Below are 19,559 nucleotides of genomic sequence, written 5' to 3'. Positions count from 1 at the left end.
GCATGGATCACTTGATGATAACCTGTCTGTGCGTTCCTTTTGGGGCACCTGCCATTGGCCACTGTCAGAGGACAGGTACTGGGCTTGATGGACCTTTGGTCTGACCTAGTATGGCAGTTCTTATGCCACCCCTGCAATGCAACCTGAACTCTGCCCTGCTTGGAGCTGGCAATATCCACTCGAAATGGTTCAGTAACAATGGTGGCAAAGGTTAACAAAACCACCAAGAGAAGAGGTTCTTCATCTCTTGTCTTCACATCAAAAATGGACATCTTATGGGAAGTTGCTTTAGTCAATCAGAAGTTACTAGGGTCAATCCAGGAGTAGCTGGATGTAATTCTCAGGAATTCATTATGCAGGAGGTCAGACAAGACAATTTAATGTTCTGTATAAAAAAAGGCTATGCATCTACAGTACGTAGATTGAGGAAGGACTAAGAACATTGTGTTGTGTTCCACACATTTGAATTTCAGCATTGACTTTAATTTTCCTGATATTTGCTGGGAGAGCAATACAGCGGTGCATAGACAATCCAGGAAGTTTTTGGAAAGGGTAGGGGACAATTTCCTGGTGCAAGTGCTAGACGAGCCAACTAGGGGGGGAGCTTTTCTTGACCTGCTGCTCACCAACAGGGAAGAATTAGTGGGGGAAGCAAAAGTGGACGGAAATCTGGGAGGCAGTGACCATGAGTTGGTTGAGTTCAGGATCCTGACACAGGGAAGAAAGGTAAGCAGCAGGATACGGACCCTGGACTTCAGGAAAGCAGACTTCGACTCCCTCAGGGAGCGGATGGGTAGGATCCCCTGGGGGACTAACATGAAGGGGAAAAGGAGTCCAGGAGAGCTGGCTGTATTTCAAGGAATCCCTGTTGAGGTTACAGGGACAAACCATCCCGATGAGTCGAAAGAATAGTAAATATGGCAGGCGACCAGCTTGGCTTAACGGTGAAATCCTAGCGGATCTTAAACATAAAAAAGAAGCTTACAAGAAGTGGAAGGTTGGACATATGACCAGGGAAGAGTATAAAAATATTGCTCGGGCATGTAGGAATGAAATCAGGAGGGCCAAATCGCACCTGGAGCTGCAGCTAGCAAGAGATGTCAAGAGTAACAAGAAGGGTTTCTTCAGGTATGTTGGCAACAAGAAGAAAGCCAAGGAAAGTGTGGGCCCCTTACTGAATGAGGGAGGCAACCTAGTGACAGAGGATGTGGAAAAAGCTAATGTGCTCAATGCTTTTTTTGCCTCTGTCTTCACTAACAAGGACAGCTCCCAGACTGCTGCGCTGGGCATCACAACATGGGGAGTAGATGGCCAGCCCTCTGTGGAGAAAGAGGTGGTTAGGGACTATTTAGAAAAGCTGGACATGCACAAGTCCATGGGGCCGGACGAGTTGCATCCGAGAGTGCTAAAGGAATTGGCGGATGTGATTGCAGAGCCTTTGGCCATTATCTTTGAAAACTTGTGGCGAACGGGGGAAGTCCCAGATGACTGGAAAAAGGCTAATGTAGTGCCAATCTTTAAAAAAGGGAAGGAGGAGGATCCTGGGAACTACAGGCCAGTCAGCCTCACCTCAGTCCCTGGAAAAATCATGGAGCAGGTCCTCAAGGAATCAATCCTGAAGCACTTACACGAGAGGAAAGTGATCAGGAACAGTCAGCATGGATTCACCAAGGGTAGATCATGCCTGACTAATCTAATCGCCTTCTATGATGAGATTACTGATTCTGTGGATAAAGGGAAAGCAGTGGATGTATTGTTTCTTGACTTTAGCAAAGCTTTTGACACGGTCTCCCACAGTATTCTTGTCAGCAAGTTAAAGAAGTATGGGCTGGATGAATGCACTATAAGATGGGTAGAAAGTTGGCTAGATTGTCGGGCTCAACGGGTAGTGATCAATGGCTCCATGTCTAGTTGGCAGCCGGTGTCAAGTGGAGTGCCCCAGGGGTCGGTCCTGGGGCCGGTTTTGTTCAATATCTTCATAAATGATCTGGAGGATGGTGTGGATTGCACTCTCAGCAAATTTGCGGATGATACTAAACTGGGAGGAGTGGTAGATACGCTGGAGGGCAGGGATAGGATACAGAGGGACCTAGACAAATTGGAGGATTGGGCCAAAAGAAACCTGATTCGGTTCAATAAGGATAAGTGCAGGGTCCTGCACTTAGGACGGAAGAACCCAATGCACAGCTACAGACTAGGGACCGAATGGCTAGGCAGCAGTTCTGCGGAAAAGGACCTAGGGGTTACAGTGGACGAGAAGCTGGATATGAGTCAGCAGTGTGCCCTTGTTGCCAAGAAGGCCAATGGCATTTTGGGATGTATAAGTAGGGGCATTGCCAGCAGATCGAGGGACGTGATCGTTCCCCTCTATTCGACGCTGGTGAGGCCTCATCTGGAGTACTGTGTCCAGTTTTGGGCCCCACACTACAAGAAGGACGTGGATAAATTGGAGAGAGTCCAGTGAAGGGCAACAAAAATGATTAGGGGTCTGGAACACATGACTTATGAGGAAAGGCTGAGGGAACTGGGATTGTTTAGTCTGCGGAAGAGAAGAATGAGGGGGGATTTGATAGCTGCTTTCAACTACCTGAGAGGTAGTTCCAGAGAGGATGGTTCTAGACTATTCTCAGTGGTAGAAGAGGACAGGACAAGGAGTAATGGTCTCAAGTTGCAGTGGGGGAGGTTTAGGCTGGATATTAGGAAAAACTTTTTCACTAGGAGGGTGGTGAAACACTGGAATGCGTTACCTAGGGAGGTGGTAGAATCTCCTTCCTTGGAAGTTTTTAAGGTCAGGCTTGACAAAGCCCTGGCTGGGATGATTTGATTGGGGATTGGTCCTGGTTTGAGCAGGGGGTTGGACTAGATGACCTCCTGAGGTCCCTTCCAACCCCGATATTCTATGATTCTAAGTGAAGACAGTGTCTCAGAAAAAATCCTCAAGCCAAGGATGAAGGGGTGGTAATATTTAGCACGTCTGGGATGATTTGTGTGGAGTAGACTTAGTGTTTGAGCATGCATGGCTTCTGTTTGCTATACCTAACATTCAAGTTTTGTCTTAGCAAAGAAAAGGTGTTAGGCTTTGTCCTACAGTACTCATGTGCTCTGTGCATCTGTGAAGATAGAGTGCTAATGGGTTACTGGTATATTGGGGGCATTACTCAAATGAGAGCTGAGTTAAGGTTGTGTTGGAAGGATGGGCTGTACTTAACTTTGTATATCCTGGTTTTCAGAGGTTTAAGGCTAGCCACTCTGCACATTCTGGAATGGCACTAGAAACCTGGGGGCAACTTTCGATTAAATGCCCCTAAATTTAACTTTGTACATGTCATATTACAGACGGCGTAATATGTGAACTGAAGGATATAGATTCAGCTTGGTTAGGGATAAGGATGAAGACCAGCGAGGATTAATGGATCCTTGTGAACTACCAGTGATCCATTCATCCTCACTGGTCCTTAAGGGTTATGGGTAAGGATGCTTGCATGGATTTGACTATCCTTGTCTAAGGTACTAAATTGTATTAAAAGATAGCTAAATTATAGTAAATATTTTGCTACAGTCACTTTTGTGTGTGAGCACCTGCTGTAATTGCCATAAGATAATACCTTTCCGAATGAGATGATCCATGTTATCATGTACAGTGATCATCTGGGATATATTATGTTAGTCTGAGCCACACTGGGGAAAAGTTTTAGAACGTCTGCCTTAAAACACGGATCCGTTGCCAGAATTTCACTTACAGAAACTGCTACAAATGAGAGGAAAAAAAAAAAAAAGACATCTACAGACTGTGTACATAGACACCTTTTCTGCATTTATACACACAAAAAGCCTTAAATATATGAAAATATTAACCCTCCTAAAATGGCACACACTTATTTATAATTTGTGCATGAATAATTAGTACTGATCAGTGCTGGACAGCTCCTAGTGACAACACAACAATTTGGACAGCTCAATGTGACTAATATGATTTAATCCAGAGCAGCACATCAGAGGCTTTTTATTAGTAGTAGTAGTTTAAATGTGCTTTGAAAAGTGTTTGCCAGTTACATGCATAATCCAATGCCCCACAAATAGAATTAGTTTTCTTACTATTGCAAATTACTAAACTACTCAATGTATACAAATTTAGAAAATTCTATTCAATCTACCATCTCTCCATTTAGGAGAGAAGAGATGTAACAGCTTTCAGCATGGTCTAATATTTAACAGTGGATTTGGGCTGACATTTACTGGAATAACTGGCATTTGTCAGCAGTCAAAAGAACCAATTCAGCTAAGAGATCCTCAAGGACCCAATGACCTTCTAACCCTTTGAATGAACGAAGTTCTCCCCCCACTGCCTTTCAGATTTGAACAGGCCATATTGAGGGAGCACAGTCGGAAACCTAAAGCTTTATCTTTCCTGAGAGTAAAGAAGGGGGGGGTGGATCTGATTACATTTCCCATTCTTAAGCTTTCATTCAGCATCCTGTGCGTAATATTTCCATTTTCCTTTGCTGAGTCAAGGTGATTTGATGATGCAAATAGAGAGAGACAGAACCCATCATGAAAACATGGATTGTCTTCACTTTATGGTTACGACAAAGGCTACTACTACTAAAGGAATGGAACTGAAACAACAATAGTTAATACTTTGAGTTAGAAAGCATATAAATAAGGAAACTTTATTGGAAGAACATTTTCATCGAGCATATGCAGTATATGAAAAGGAGAGCACAGTGTATTTTTAACAGCTGTTTCTATTTTCTTTTGATTAAAAGTTTACAATTTAGTACAGGACAAGAGAAGGGCAAACAGTACCCATCTTTTAAAAGGAGGAACAAATTGGACCTGAAGAACTAGTCAGCCTAACTTTGATGCCTGCAAAGATACTGGAACAAATTATTAAACAATCAATTTGTAAGCATTAGAGGATAGGTGATCGCTAACATGGATTTATGAAGAATGAATCATGCCAAACCAGCCTAATTTCCTTCTTTGGCAGGGTTACTTGCCTAGTGGATAGGAGGAGAAGTTGCAGACATGATATACCCCTAATCTTAGTAAGGCTTTTGACATAGTCCCACATGATATTCTCATAAGCAAGCCAGGGAAATGTAGTCTAGAGGAAATTACTAGAAGGTGGATGTGACTCAGGGACCACTTGGTGCCCACTGGCAAATGGCAGTTTGTCAAAGGATGCCATGTAAGATTGCTACTGAAAGCCTGTGTCACACCAATCGTCACTGCAAAATGTGTAAGTATACACAGAGAAGTTATTCTTTTAATGTTTAAGTTGAGGCTGGTCATCAGAAGAGGAGAATCATCTCCTGCCTGAAAGAAATTTCTTTATTTGCTCGTCTGGTTATATGTATACTGAGTATTGAATACTTCACAATGAACGCCTATTGACAGTCTGAACAAAATGCTAATCAAGTGATTGCTCAGGGGAGATTCCACCCAGGAAAAGACAAACAGCAGGGGATACCCTGTTTACAAGTGAAGACAATGGATAGGTTGAACTATATCTGCAGGTACAAAAGAGGTACACCTAGGTGACAATCTGCCACCTCGCTTGTCTTATGAACAGAGGATCACAGCTGGTCTCGCTGTTTAATGCTGGTAGAAAAAAAAAAAAAAAACTCTGGGCAAGTTATCCTTTATGAAACTGGAGAAGTCTTGTTAGTTAAGTTCAGGATCTAGAAAGTGTTATGATTTTATATGTAATCGTTTCCATTAATTCTACTGGTTTCTTCTTGAATCTGTTCTTTATTAAACACTTATTTTCACTATACACAAATCTAAGCACTATGAATTGAGTAGAGAAGCGATGTGGAGGTGAAACTGCTAAGCTGGCATACTGTTCCTTTAGGAGCAGCAGATCTGCAAGTTCTGAGCCTGTCCAGTAGAACAAGGGCTGGACACTCCAGGGGGACGATTTGAGTGCTTAGGGGTTGGAGTGTGCCTATTTTTTACCTGCAGAGGGACAACAGAGCCTGTATGGGCTGAGATGGGAGCCTGTATCGGCTCAGGGTGGGAGGGATAGCTCAGTGGTTTGAGCACTGGCCTGCTAAACCTAGGGTTGTGAGTTCAATCCTTGAGGGGGCCATTTAGGGATCTGGGGCAAAAATTGGGGATTGGTCTTGCTTTGAGCAGGGGGGTGACCTCCTGAGGTCCCTTCCAACCCTGTTATTCTATGATACTTGTGGCTGGTGGAGTCAGGGGGCTGACTCTTGGCAGGCACAGACAAGGCTTCCTCACACTAAGGGCAGGTGGTAGCAAGGTGCCTCAAACCTGGGTACTCCAAGAAGCATCACAGTTGGTGCAAAACTGATTGAAAGACTGTACACACAGTAATCATCAATAGTTTGGTGTCAAACGAGGGGGAAGATGTATCCAGTGGGATCCCACAGGGGCCTGTCCTAGGTCTGATACTATATAGTGTTTTAATTAATTACTTGGATAATGGAGTACAAAGTGTGCTTATAAAATTTGCAGATGACACCAAGCTGGAAAGGGTGCAAGCACTTGGGGAGGACAGGATTAGAAGTCAAAGTAACCTTGACAAATTATAGAATTAGTCTGAAGTTACCAATATGAAATTCAGTAAAATGTGCAGAGTATTACACATAGGAAGCAAAAACATACATATCAAATGCACAAGTACAAAATGGGAAATAATTGGCTAGGTGGTAGTACTGCCTAAGAAGGACCTGGGAGTTATAGTGGATCACCAATTGAACAAGTCAACAATATGATGCAGTTGCAAAAAAGGCTAATATTCTTGGTGTATTAACAGGCGGATTGAACAGAAGACACAGACGGTAACTGTCCTGCTCTACTTGGCACTAGTGAGACCTCATCTAGAGTACCGTGTTCAATTCTGGGCACAACACTTTAAGAAAGATGTGGATAAATGGAGTCCAGAGGAGAGCTACAAAAATAACAGGTTTAGAAAACCTGACCTTTGATGAAAGGTTACAGAAACCTATGATAAGCCTTGAGAAAAGAAGCCTATGGGGGGACATGACAATCTTCAAACATATTAAGGGCTGTTATAAAAAGAGGGTTGATCAATTGTCCTACATTCAGTGAACATGGAAAAGTAGTAATAATGGGCTTAATCTGCAGCAAGGGAGATTTAGGCTGGACATTAGGAAAACCTTTCTAACTATGGACAGTTAAGCACTGGAATAGGCTACCAAGGGTGGTTGTGGAATCCTGATCATGGGAGTTTTTAAAAAGGTTCGACAGACACCTGGCAGGGATGATCTAGGTATACTTGGTCCTGCCACAGCACAGGAGCTGGACAAGTTGACCTTTCAAGGGCCCTTCCAGCCCTACATTTCTCCTTTCCCTTTGTAATTCATAGAATCCTACAAAGTCTCACTAATAATAGTTTCAAAAATTGTATATCTGGCAGTTGTAGTGACTGCCAGATTCCAAGATTTGAGTTTTCATTTTGTTTGGGGCATCCTGAGACTTTCACATGCTAGTAAGATTAGATGTAGAGGTGTTAAAGAAGATCCTGTGGAGAGCCCCTCCATAAAAATACAGATGAATCGCATCATATGCGCATTTAACTTACCCGAATTCAACTATACATGCTCGGCAAACAAAAAAACAAAACAAAAAAAACAAACAAACAAGATACCTGTAAATAGGGTGGGCGATTCTGCCCACCATTCCACTCCATGAGCATATGCCCCAGAGTGAGCATGATATGGGAGACATGAATCTGCTGTTCCCTCAGTCAGTCTCAGTTCCTGCATGCCTCTCATAGCGTGAGCATCTCGCCATACTGAGTGTGATTCTAGTGTTTAAAGATACTGTATGTATTTTTCATACAACATGGCCCCTAAACGCAAGCCAGCTACTTCATCTGGTGCTCAACCGAAGAAACAGCGATCTGTTCCAATGCTGGAGGAAAAACTGGCTGTGCTGGACTTATTGAGAGACGGCATGTCGGTCTCCAACGTGCCATGTAAATATGGCTGCAACAAATCTAGCATCCGTGCCATCAAAATTCGAGAGAGAGAAATTCGTCAAGCCATGGCATCAAGTGCTCCAATAACTGCTAAGGTGACGAGCCAGGTGTGTGATAAGACTTTAGTGAAGACTGAAAAAACATTAAACTTATGGCTGGAAGACATGAACAGTAAACGTGTGCCTATCGATGGCAACATGTTGCGAGAAAAAGGCTCTTAGCCTCTATGCGCTGTTCAAACCTCCCGCCAAAGAGGGACAGCCTTCTGATGAGAAGGAATTCAAAGCCAGCCAAGGTGGGCTTAACAGTTTTAGGAACCGCTTCGACCTCAAAAAATGTGCAGACGACTGGTGAAGCTGCATCTGCCAATGACGAGGCAGCAAACGCCTACCCCGAACAATTAAAGAAAATCATAGAAGAAAAGGGCTATCTTCCGGAACAAGTTTTTAATGCTGACGAGACTGGGCTCTTCTGGAAAAAAATGCCCAACTGCACTTACACTTCGAAATCAGAAAGACAAGCCCCTGGTTTCAAAGCAGCTAAAGACCATGTGACTGTGTTGTTTTGTGGCAATGTGGCTGAGCACTTAATAAAGCCGGGCTTGCTCTACAGGGCTGCAAATCGCCATGCCCTAAAAGGCAAGGACAAAAATCTCCTGCCTGTGTTCTGGCAATCAAATAAAAAGGCTGGGTGACGGCAGCATTATATCTGGATTGGTTTCATTCCGGAGGTCAAGTGGTACCTCGAAGACAAAGGACTTGACTTTAAAGTGTTGCTGATGGTAGACAATGCTCCTGGCCGCCCTGCAGCACTCCGGTTGTGCATAACGACATTGAAGTTGTCTTTCTCCCCCACAGTACCACCGCCAACCTCTCAACCAAGGCGTGATTCGCTGTTTCAAGGCCACATACACAAGGCTTACGTTCTCACGGGTATGTAGCACTATGGATGCTGATCCCAATTTTAATGTGATGGAGTGTTGGAAGTCCTTCAACATTGCCGATTGCATCCATTGCCTGTTTAATATAAAAGTGATGCAATCAAGCCTGAAACAGTTAATGCATGTTGGCGAAACCTCTGGAAAATGTGTGAATGATTTTAAGGGTTTCCCGACAATTGACAAAGAAGTGAAAAGCATTGTTCAGGCGGCCAGGTAAGTGGGTGGTGATGGCTTCGCCGACGTCCTTGAGGAAGAAATTGAAGAATTAAGTGAGAGCCATAGAGAAAAAACATTGACTAACAACGAGTTAGAGGAACTGATAAAATCGTCTACAGATGACGACGACGAACAGAAAGAGCCAACAAGTTGGAATCTTCATATATTTGCTGAAGCGTTCCAAGCAGCAAAACACTTAGACGATTTAATTTCTGAATATGATCCCTCTATGGAATGAAGCCTCAAAATCACACATAGTATTACGGATGATTTAAAACTGTATCAAGAAATGTTTGAGCAGCTCAAGAGACAACAATGACAATTGCCAATCACCATGTTTTTCAAGGAAAGACAACCAGCAGCAGATGAGCCTATGCAATCAACTTTGAGCTGAACCAGAGCCAACCACTTCATCTACGACTTGTTCTCCATCCCCTCTGTCTCCTGGATCGACATCAAGCCCTGACAACCCCCTGTAAATACCCCCCCGTAATTAAAAATACAGTACTGTAAAATTATATTTTGCATATGTACTCTTTATATACTGTACATTACAGTATACATTATACATATTACTGTACAGGGTTGTATACTCAAAACCATATACAGTATACTGTACTTTATGGGCGATTTAAGGGATTTTCAAGGGTAATTTTGACCATATGCGATTTTTGCCTTACGTGCAGACTTTAGAACCTAACCCCCACGTCAGATGCGACTCCACTGTACATAAGGTCAGTTACAGCACTGCAGAACACTGAACAACAGAGCCGCAAAATCAGAAAGAGGTGAAGAAGTTTTCAAGAAAGGAGGGGTCTATAAATATCTGCTGCAGATACTCTTATTTGGTTGAAAACTATTAATTCAAATATTGGAATGTCCTCATGATTTTACTAGAATATCATTCCTGTAATGTCTATTTAAGGCTAAATACAAAAAAGCAAGTAATTCCTTCTTGCTATGTGCAGATGTTAAAGATTTAGACTAGGTCAACATAGGGAATAAATAAAACCAACAACTCCTACTATTCTACAGACTAAGTCTACTAGGCAAGAAAGAGTACTACGTTGGTGTTCCACAGAAGAGCCCAGAATGGGAGACTGACCCACTTTTTCCCTTTGCTCCATGTGGCTGCCACTGTGGTAACCAGTGTGGATCCTGGAACAGAGGCATAGTGTGCTTTCAATAAGATCACTACTTAAATGGACAATTTTTTTTTTAATTGGATGAGAGCACGGATTAGGTATACATGCATCACAGCAGAATCATAGGAATCATAGAATATCAGGGTTGGAAGGGACCTCAGGAGGTCATCTAGTCCAACCCCCTGCTCAAAGCAGGACCAACCCCAACTAAATCATCCCAGCCAGGGCTGTGTCAAGCCTTATCTTAAAAACTTCTAAGGAAGGAGATTCCACCACCTCCCTAGGTAACCCATTCCAGCGTTTCACCACCCTCCTAGTGAAAAAGTTTTTCCTAATATGCTGACTGTTTTCCTAACACGCTGACTGTTCCTGATCACTTTCCTCTCCTCTAAGTTATTCAGAATTGATGCCTTGACGACCTGCTCCATGATTTTTCCAGGGACTGAGGTGAGGCTGACTGGCCTGTAGTTCCCAGGATCCTCCTTCTTCCCTTTTGTAAAGATGGGCACTACATTAGCCTTTTTCCAGTCGTCTGGGACCTCCCCCGATCACCATGTGTTTTCAAAGATAATGGCCAATGGCTCTGCAATCACATCCGCCAACTCCATTAGCACTCTCGGATGCAGCGCATCCGGCCCCATGGACTTGTGCTCGTCCAGCTTTTCTAAATAGTCCCGAGCCACTTCTTTCTTCACAGAGGGCTGGTCACCTCCTCCCCATGCTGTGCTGCCCAGTAGCAGCAGTTTGGGAGCTGACCATGTTCGTGAAGACAAAGACAAAAAAAAGCATTGAGTACATTAGCTTTTTCTACATCCTTTGTCACTAGATTGCCTCCCTCATTCAGTAAAGGGCCCACACTTTCCTTGACTTTCTTCTTGTTGCTAATATACCTGAAGAAACCCTTCTTGTTACTCTTAACATCTCTTGTAGCTGCAACTCCAGGTGTGATGTGGCCTTCCTCATTTCCCTCCTGCATGCCCGAGCAATATTTTTATACTCTTCCCTGGTCATTTGTCCAACCTTCCACTTCTTGTAAGCTTCTTTTTTGTGTCCAAGACCAAGAACAGACAGGCAATGAGTTAACTCCCTTCAAAAGGGAACCAGACAGGTGGCTGTCCCACCCTGAGGATGGTGTTCAGTCTGCTGGGTCAGAAGACAGAATCCCCACCTGGGCTCAAAAGCTGCTATATGAACAGGAAGGGAAATCAGTTTAGGAGGCTCAAAGTGAAGGATGAAGTGTTTTCGTGTATCTGCTTCCAAGTACAAAGAGGTAATGGAGCAAGGAGAGAGTGCTTTAGCCCTACCAGAAGGCTGTATTTATCACCAGAAACTCCAAAGCCCTGCTTACATAAGGTCTGGTCTCCCCATAAAGTTATACCAATTAAAGGTGCTATTTTATACCCATTTAGTTAAAACCAGTATAACTTGTGTACAACACTTATATAAGTTTAAGCCTGCCTATATCAGTTTAGCTTGCACTTCAAAATTAATACAAGAGTTCACACAAACTGATTTAGCTTAACTGTTTCAACTTTTAAATTAATCCCTGTAACTTGTGACAGAAAACGGCTAAAAGAAATTTACATCACTGTAACTGCACTGATGTTGATAGATTAGTGCAGTTTTTCAAATGTAAACAGTGTTCAAGTTAAGACGGTTCAGCTTCCTCTGGCTGAAGTCAGTTTGCTGGATCTGAAATAAAAACTCTTTAGCTAAACCAAAAGGAGGAAATCCTTGGTCTAAACTCTTCGTGAAAGTCTCTACTCTGGCCAGTTTATAAAAGCAAGTTTTTCTAATGTCTGAAATCTTTTAAAAATTATTTTCAGATTTAGGCTCAAGTAAATTCTGCTCTCATTTACTCTTGATTTGTCCTAATATAACTCCACTGATTTATGTGGAGTCACTCTGGAGTTTCACTGTGTAACAGAGCAGAACTTGGCCCTATATACTAGATAGAACCCTTTTGTACACAATTTCTAAAAGGAATCTGTTGGAAAAAACAACAACTGTCTAAGTAGGGATTTTTTCCTCTTCAAGAGAAAGAGAATCTCTGCCTCAGAGACTCAGTTTTGTTTCCTACCTAATGCCACACAAGTTAAGTACCCTGTTTAATTAGATAAATAATGTATACTCCATTTCAAATAGTCTGGATGACTAAATCACCCAAGCCAGATCCTCATCCACAACTTCACAAAAAGAGGAAGACTGACCTAAAATATTCTCAAGCCTTATGTAAGATTTTGACCTCAAAGACAAACTCCTTATTGGCTCAGAATTTGATCAGAAGATAAGTAGTTGGTACTGGTAGTTTTGTGGAGTAGAATGATGGAAAAGCTGCATTCAGCTTAACCTATTTTTACTCTACAATAGAGATTTGTGTTGGTATTATTGCTTTCCGAGTATGTTGTTGGAGGAGTTTTTTCTTCTTTATTGTATCTGTCTTACAGCACATAATATAAATTTTAAAAACATTTTGGAAATGAAAATGCTATTTTATTCAACCTATTTTCATTTGCAAGGCTATCACATTGAACAAAGGTGGGCAATTGGTAATTATCTCATTTCGAACACCTCTCAACCCCCTTTATTATTGTGTATCAAGTATTATGCTGTACGATACGTGCAATTGTCTTGTCTTATGTCATCAACATCTCAACTCACTGCCAAACAGGATTTCTTTAAGAAAGCCCATGTTACTAAAAATGTATTTCCTTAACAGATCACCAGCTATGAAGACAAAACAGTAGCCTAATCTTACTCAGGATCAATATAGTTTGTTATTTGAACAGCTGGTAACTGGGCATAACATCAATACCAGATTGTCACTATCTCATGGGAGAAATGGGGAGAATGCATAAGGGACAAACCCTTATTCACAGTGCCCACCTACAGTCATTAAAGTGCACTAGCTATACACTGTACATTTATAGAGGCAAAGCATTAGCATTTATACATTAAAGCATTAACATTACCAGTGTCCATCACACACAGAACTCATGATCCCACCATTTAGAAAGGACATAGGAGAGCTAGAGATATGAAAAGAAAGGGAACAAAAACTATACAGTGACATGAAAACTATATTTCTAGGATATAGGAAGAAGACACATGATCATGTGCACCAGTGGTTCTCTCAACCGGGGGCCCGTGGGACCCCACCACTGAAACCCCGAGCCCTGGCGCCCTCACTCATGGGGCTGAAGCCAGGGGCAGCAGGGGGCTGAAGCCCCGAGCTCCCCTCTCCCCCCTCAAGTCGGAGCAGCAGGGAGATGAAACCCCAACCCGAGCTCCTCCTCCCTCTCCCACCTGAAGCTGCGAACAGCAGGGCTGAAGCCCCAACTTGGGCAGAAGCCCTGAGCCCACGAGCAGAGTTGAGGGGGCATGAGGGTGTTGCCCAAAACTGCAGTGCCTTCCCCAGACTAGGACCGTCCTGGGGGCAGCTCCACACCTCCCCCCCCACACACGCCTCCTCTTCTTCCTCAGCCCACCTCAGGCCCCACCCTCTGGCCAGATCCTAGGTGGGAAGCCAAAGCCAGGCAGTACGGAGCAGCTGCTGCTTTGGCTGGTGGTGCCATGGAGTGGGCATCCATGGCATTCCCCCATCTGCTGCTGGTGCCCGGGGTTGCGGCTGCTCCTCAGCTCCCAGCCCCCTTTGACTGCTCACGCAGCCGGTCAGAGCTGCCCAGGTGGGGACCTGGAGAGCCCTCAGGAAGCAGCTACCAGCACACAGACCCCAACAGGTTGGTGGCCTGCTGAGGTGAGTCGGGTGGGGGGGGGGGGCAGCACTCCCTTTCTGGAACCTGCTGTGCAGAGCTAGCCTGAGCCCTGCCAGCCCTTGGCCTCCTCTCCCCCCAAACAGAAATCAAACTACACCTGTGCCCAAGGGTCCCACCCCTGGCCCAGAGCCCCAAGTCCCACCTCCCCACCGGGCCCTGGACTTCTTAATAGCATGTTGAGGGGGTCTCAGAAAGAAAAGGGTTGAGAACTCCTGGTGTGCGCAATTCCTTCACAGTAGCATTGGAAAGCCAAATCTTGAGAGCTGCTGAGCGTTCAAACGCCCACTGGCTTTAATCAAATCACAGCCAAGCTCTACAAAAAGGAATTACTCAGACACTGTAAATGGAAGGACAAAGATTCTTCATATACAAACAAGAGGCCACTAGAAAAGACTCCCAAGTAGGTGACTGAAGCACCATCACAAGAGATATTCAAGAACAGATCAGATATATTAGTGGGAATTATTATTGTACTATAAATGAATAAAGTGGATGATGTACTGTAGTCCTACAAAATGTGGTGGTGGGGAAATGGAAATCAAGGCAGATAACTGAACTAGTCTTATCTGGATTTATTCTATATATAAAAAGAGTAGTAAGGTACCATAACAACAACAAAGAAAGTTTAAGTTCACCAATTCACCTGCCTGAACAGAAGCAGCTTAAAGGAATGGTTTGCCAACCGATATTCTTGTAATCTGGGAAAGCACATGCATATATTTTTCCATCAGACTAGTGGCACACCAAGACAACACAATCTGTAATAACTGAGGAGGCAAAAATATTCTTCCATCCAACCACAAAACATCAGAAAAATATAGTTTTATAACTAAGTCCTCCATTGTTTAGCATTACTGTATAAATTAGTTTGTTGAAAAGTGCTTTAAACTAACTTTTGCTGACATATTATTCCAAATATGCATTCTCCATCAGCCAAAAATATTTAAAGCTGGAACCCTTGAGTACTTTTGAACGTAAACAGTTGTACTTATTGTTCATTTTATATATAAACAAACAATGTGGTTACATATTTGTAGTAATTCTTAACAGTATATTTTATGGAATGATTTGTAAGGCAAATGGCATCTGGGTGCTTTACACTTTTCAAGCAATAAGACAACAGGCAAAATACTGAAACTTTATAATAAATATCCTTTATATAACCATCCTTCTCCTTAATTCCCAATTGCCAAAAATAATCTCATGGTCAATTAAAGGCCTTATCAAATACATACTTTTGAAAGAAAGCAGATTAATTCTTACCTCCATTGCTAATGCTGCAGTTTGCTGGTCATAATGATTCAGAAGATTAGGCATAAAGGTGGTATTGTAAGGCAGGTCTTGGCACATCCTTAAGATGATTGGCTCACAAGAAAATAAACTGTGTCCACTTGTATGCCCCACCAAAACATCCAAGAACAAAAGAGAGCAGAACATCAAGCTAGTAGCCATCCTTCCACATGTGAATGGGAGCCAGTCACGGAGGCCTGTCAGATTATCCAATGCACACTTTCAGATATACATGTACCGAAGGTTTGGCTTTAATGCCAGTATTTTTGCTGCTTGTTTGTTAAGAGTCTTCAAAAACTGAAATACTATTTGTGCTGATAGAGTCTTATTCACTCAGTCTGACAGAACACTCGAGACAGATGGGACATCTTGTCTTTTCTTTTCACATTATATAGGCTGTATTAGGTTAACGTGTCAAGTTGATTAACCACATTCCCATACGATAGAACCCATCCTGTTGAAACAGTAGCTGAGCTATCTTCTTTTATTTAACAGCCTAAAACAAAACAAAAACAGTAAAACCACTATAGTTAACTTCAAAATTAAAAATATAGTTAATTAATATAGAACAATATTAGCACAATAAATATTTAAGGTAATTTGTAAGTGTTGAAGCCAAGTGATTAAATCAAGAGACCCAGAATCAATTTTCAGTTCTGATTTTTCAGTCTCTCTCTGAGACAGAAAGGGCTAGGTGCTCCAAAAATAGCTTGTTCTTCCTATAGGGAAGGAGGGAAATGGAAGTGCCAGTGCTTCTATGTGATGAATTCTAAATATTTCCATCAAAGAGACATTAAGGCCTGGTCTATACTTAAAAACTTGCATCCACACAGCTACAGCATACAGGCATGTGAAAAATCCACACCCCTGAGAACACAGCCATGCTAACCTAACCTCCAGCGTAGCTGCAGCTAGGTCTATGGAAGAATATCTCCGTTGGCCTTGCTGCTGTTGCTTACAGAAGCGGAGCTCCCACCTGCAATTGAACTTAGCCTCCAAATTTGGAACTGCCCTTTGAAGAATTACAACTGAGTTTTCTATGCAATTATTTTTAGTGGAATATTTACAAATGTTCAGATTGAACATTTAAAGTTTTTTATTTTGAAGTTTTGCTTTTTTGTTTCTCTAAAAAAATTCACACACACATACAGTGATAAATCTCAAAAAGGCAAATTTTGAAAAAAAATATCTTGAATAAGGAATAATTCTAATTGAATTATGCCAAAATTAGCTGTTGCAGGATTGCTCAAATCATCTACTTTTGTTTTCAGATTATACTGGCCTGCCTCTGACACATCTGCCTATTCTCTTGGTAAACCTTTACGCAGGCTGGGCAAATGAGCTGGAATATAAAAAAAAGCAGACGTAGTGAAAGGGTCCTGGAGGACAGGAGCTTTAGAAGAGAACAAGTAGATGAGAAAGTAGAGGAGTACTGACACTTGAACAGCTCCCTTAGCACCATTGCCTCTGCCAACCAGCACATCAGGCAGCATCAGACTAGGCAAGACCCTCTGCTCTGAGGTATCAGCATATCAAAGGAAAGGAGTACTTGTGGCACCTTAGAGACTAACAAATTTGTTAGTCTCTAAGGTGCCACAAGTACTTCTTTTCTTTTTGCGAATACAGCCTAACACGGCTGCTACTCTGAAGCATATCAAATGATACCATAATGCTGCTACCTCAATAGGCCTGGGAACCAAGGCAGCAGCATCAGGGAACTACTGCAAGCACTGATGCCTAGGCACAGAAGCAATGGATTCCCCCCAGCCAAGGCCTCCCAACATGACTTCATTCTCTTACATAGTCACCACATCCTAACTAGTCTCTTGAAAATCCTATAGCCCACACTCACCCTATCCCACCTCCAGTATGGGAGCAGGAAAGAAGACACAGTGATATATGTGAGTGGGACTAGTGTGTTTGACTAGGGAGGCATGAGCAGAGAATCAAAAGCTTCTGCCTTGAAGTATCAGCACTTTAAAGGGTTCTTCCAGTGCTGCTTCCTTGGTTCAAGAAGTACCTCAGCATAGAGGAGCTAGCTCCTATATACCCCAGGCTACCCAGATTGCTCAGGCCTCTCCCAATCAGGCCCTGCTCTGCAATGGTCCCCAGGTCCTTCCACACCTCCTTTTTGCTTTGAGTGCACCAAGTTGCTGACCCTCTAGGAACCATTGCTACAGCTGATAATAAGTCAGAGCACAACATACTCCACCCATCCCTATCCCCAAAATATCCTGAGGCTGAGAGCTGTGAAAGAAAGAGTGTATTGTTTTCTGGCAGTTTTACACTGGCTGGGGAACCCCTTTATGCAGCTGTCATTCCCTGGGGCTATTTCTCTCCCTTCACGATGTAAAAGTGTCAGAAGTGAAAAGTCTGATCCAGTATGCCAATCCTCCTCCATCAAAGGTTCGAGCCTTCAGAATGAGGGCCAAAGTGGAAAAAATGAAGTAGGAGAGCTACAAGACAGGTCTCAATGGCCCCTGTTCTCACTACCACTTTATTCTAGAAAATATTAGAAATGGAAACCTAAAGCACAGAACTCAAGCCTCTAATCAAATTGCTATTTGCAAAAGATTCAATGTAGGCCATCACCCAGATAATGTTGGTACAAACAAGACTTCCAAGAGAACCTCAAGTGTCTCGTTAATATTTCAGAGAAGAATCAAAGAACTGACAAACATAACAGGTTTGCAACCAAGAGGGGGTTTACATTAATTTGGGTGTGGTGGACTGTAAGAGCATTCTATACATTAGAAAGGCAAAAGGTTAAGTCCCTTATTCTTTCACCTAAAGGTATTAGAAAGTGGGTGAGTGCTGTGGATGTGGAGATATTTGATTGACATTATATGAATATAGTTAAATTTAAAGCCATGGATTTGTGTACATGCACTTAAAAGCTTCTAATATGCTCATTTTATAACTGAGAAAAAATAAATATCAAGTAAATGTATGTATTTCAAGCTTTAAGATGGAATAAGGCAGTAGTTTTACCTCTAGCTGTTTGAGATTGTGGCCATTGAAGCCATGAAAATGCAAATAGGAAAAAAGACAAGATGGTAATCATAAAAATATAATTTTAAAATAACTGACCTTGTCCCCACGCTGCCCATTCCTCCCACACTGACTGAAATGAATACCATGTTTTGAAGATTAACTAGAGCAGATGAAGTGCACAGGTAAAGACTCTGAATTTCAATAGATTTCCACAAGAAATATGCCATATCTGTCCACCAACAATTCTAACAGAACTACATCATCACAGTAAAGGAAGCCTAAAGAGCCTTTTACACTCCCACAGTTTAAGTAGCAGAATCATGGACCACAAAGCCAACTCTGCCCACATATCTACACCAGCGACACCATCACAGGACCTAACCAGATCAGCCACACCATCACCGGTTCATTCACCTGCACGTCCACCAACGTAATATATGCCATCATGTGCCAGCAATGCCCCTCTGCTATGTACATCGGCCAAACTGGAGAATCCCTACATAAAAGGATAAATTGACACAAATCAGGTATTAGGAATGGCAATATACAAAAACTTGTAGGAGAACACTTCAACCTCCCTGGACACACAATAGCAGATTTAAAGGTAGCCATCCTACAGCAAAAAAACTTCAGGACCAGACTTCAAAGAGAAACTGCTGAGCTTTAGTTCATTTGCAAGTTTGACACCATCAGCTCAGGATTAAACAGAGACTGTGACTGGCTAGCCAACTACAAAAGCAGTTTCTCCTCCCTTGGTGTTCACACCTCAACTGCTAGAAGAGGGCCTCATCCTCCCTGACTGAACTAATCTCATTATCCCTAGCCTGATTCTTGCTTGCATATTTATACCCTTCTCTGGAAATTTCCACTACTTGCATCCAACAAAGTGGGTATTCACCCACGAAAGCTTATGCTCCAATACGTCTGTTAGTCTATAACGTGCCACAGGACTCTGCCACTTTTTCTTGTTTGTAGTAAACCTGCTGCCTATCAAGTTCCTCTGGTGACTGTTGATTTTTGTATTGTGGGAAAGGGTAAACAACACTTTTTCCACACCATTTATCATTCTAGACCTTTGACCAGACCATATTACTCACCCAGTCACACTGACTTTGTGCTTCAGCAAATGTGATGGTACAAAAAAGCCCTGAAAATACAGAGCCACTGCCACACCAGTGAAATGGATCTTTACCTCTCATGATTGCTGAAAGCCATTCCCTCTACTA

General features: G+C 42.6%; 1 protein-coding gene across 4 annotated transcripts in view; it reads right to left on the bottom strand.

Moving 5' to 3' along the window:
• Positions 1 to 19,559, bottom strand: part of FZD3 (frizzled class receptor 3) — a 115,931-nt gene that overhangs the window by 93,272 nt on the left and 3,100 nt on the right. For 2 of the 4 annotated variants that reach the window (XM_037893834.2, XM_037893833.2), the window contains exon 2: positions 15,313 to 15,835. In XM_037893834.2, the coding sequence (XP_037749762.1) occupies positions 15,313 to 15,501 (189 nt within the window). In that variant the 5' untranslated portion in view covers positions 15,502 to 15,835. Of the gene's footprint in view, positions 1 to 11,857; positions 11,966 to 15,312; positions 15,836 to 18,747; positions 18,787 to 19,559 lie in introns of those variants that run through there. The other 2 variants (XM_007066913.4, XM_043542078.1) reach the window with 2 other exon arrangements.

This window comes from Chelonia mydas, chromosome 3 (genome assembly GCF_015237465.2).
Source record: "Chelonia mydas isolate rCheMyd1 chromosome 3, rCheMyd1.pri.v2, whole genome shotgun sequence".
NCBI lineage: Eukaryota > Metazoa > Chordata > Testudines > Cheloniidae > Chelonia > Chelonia mydas.
Note: the sequence above shows the minus strand (reverse complement) of the source record. Positions and strands in the feature narration are given on the sequence as shown.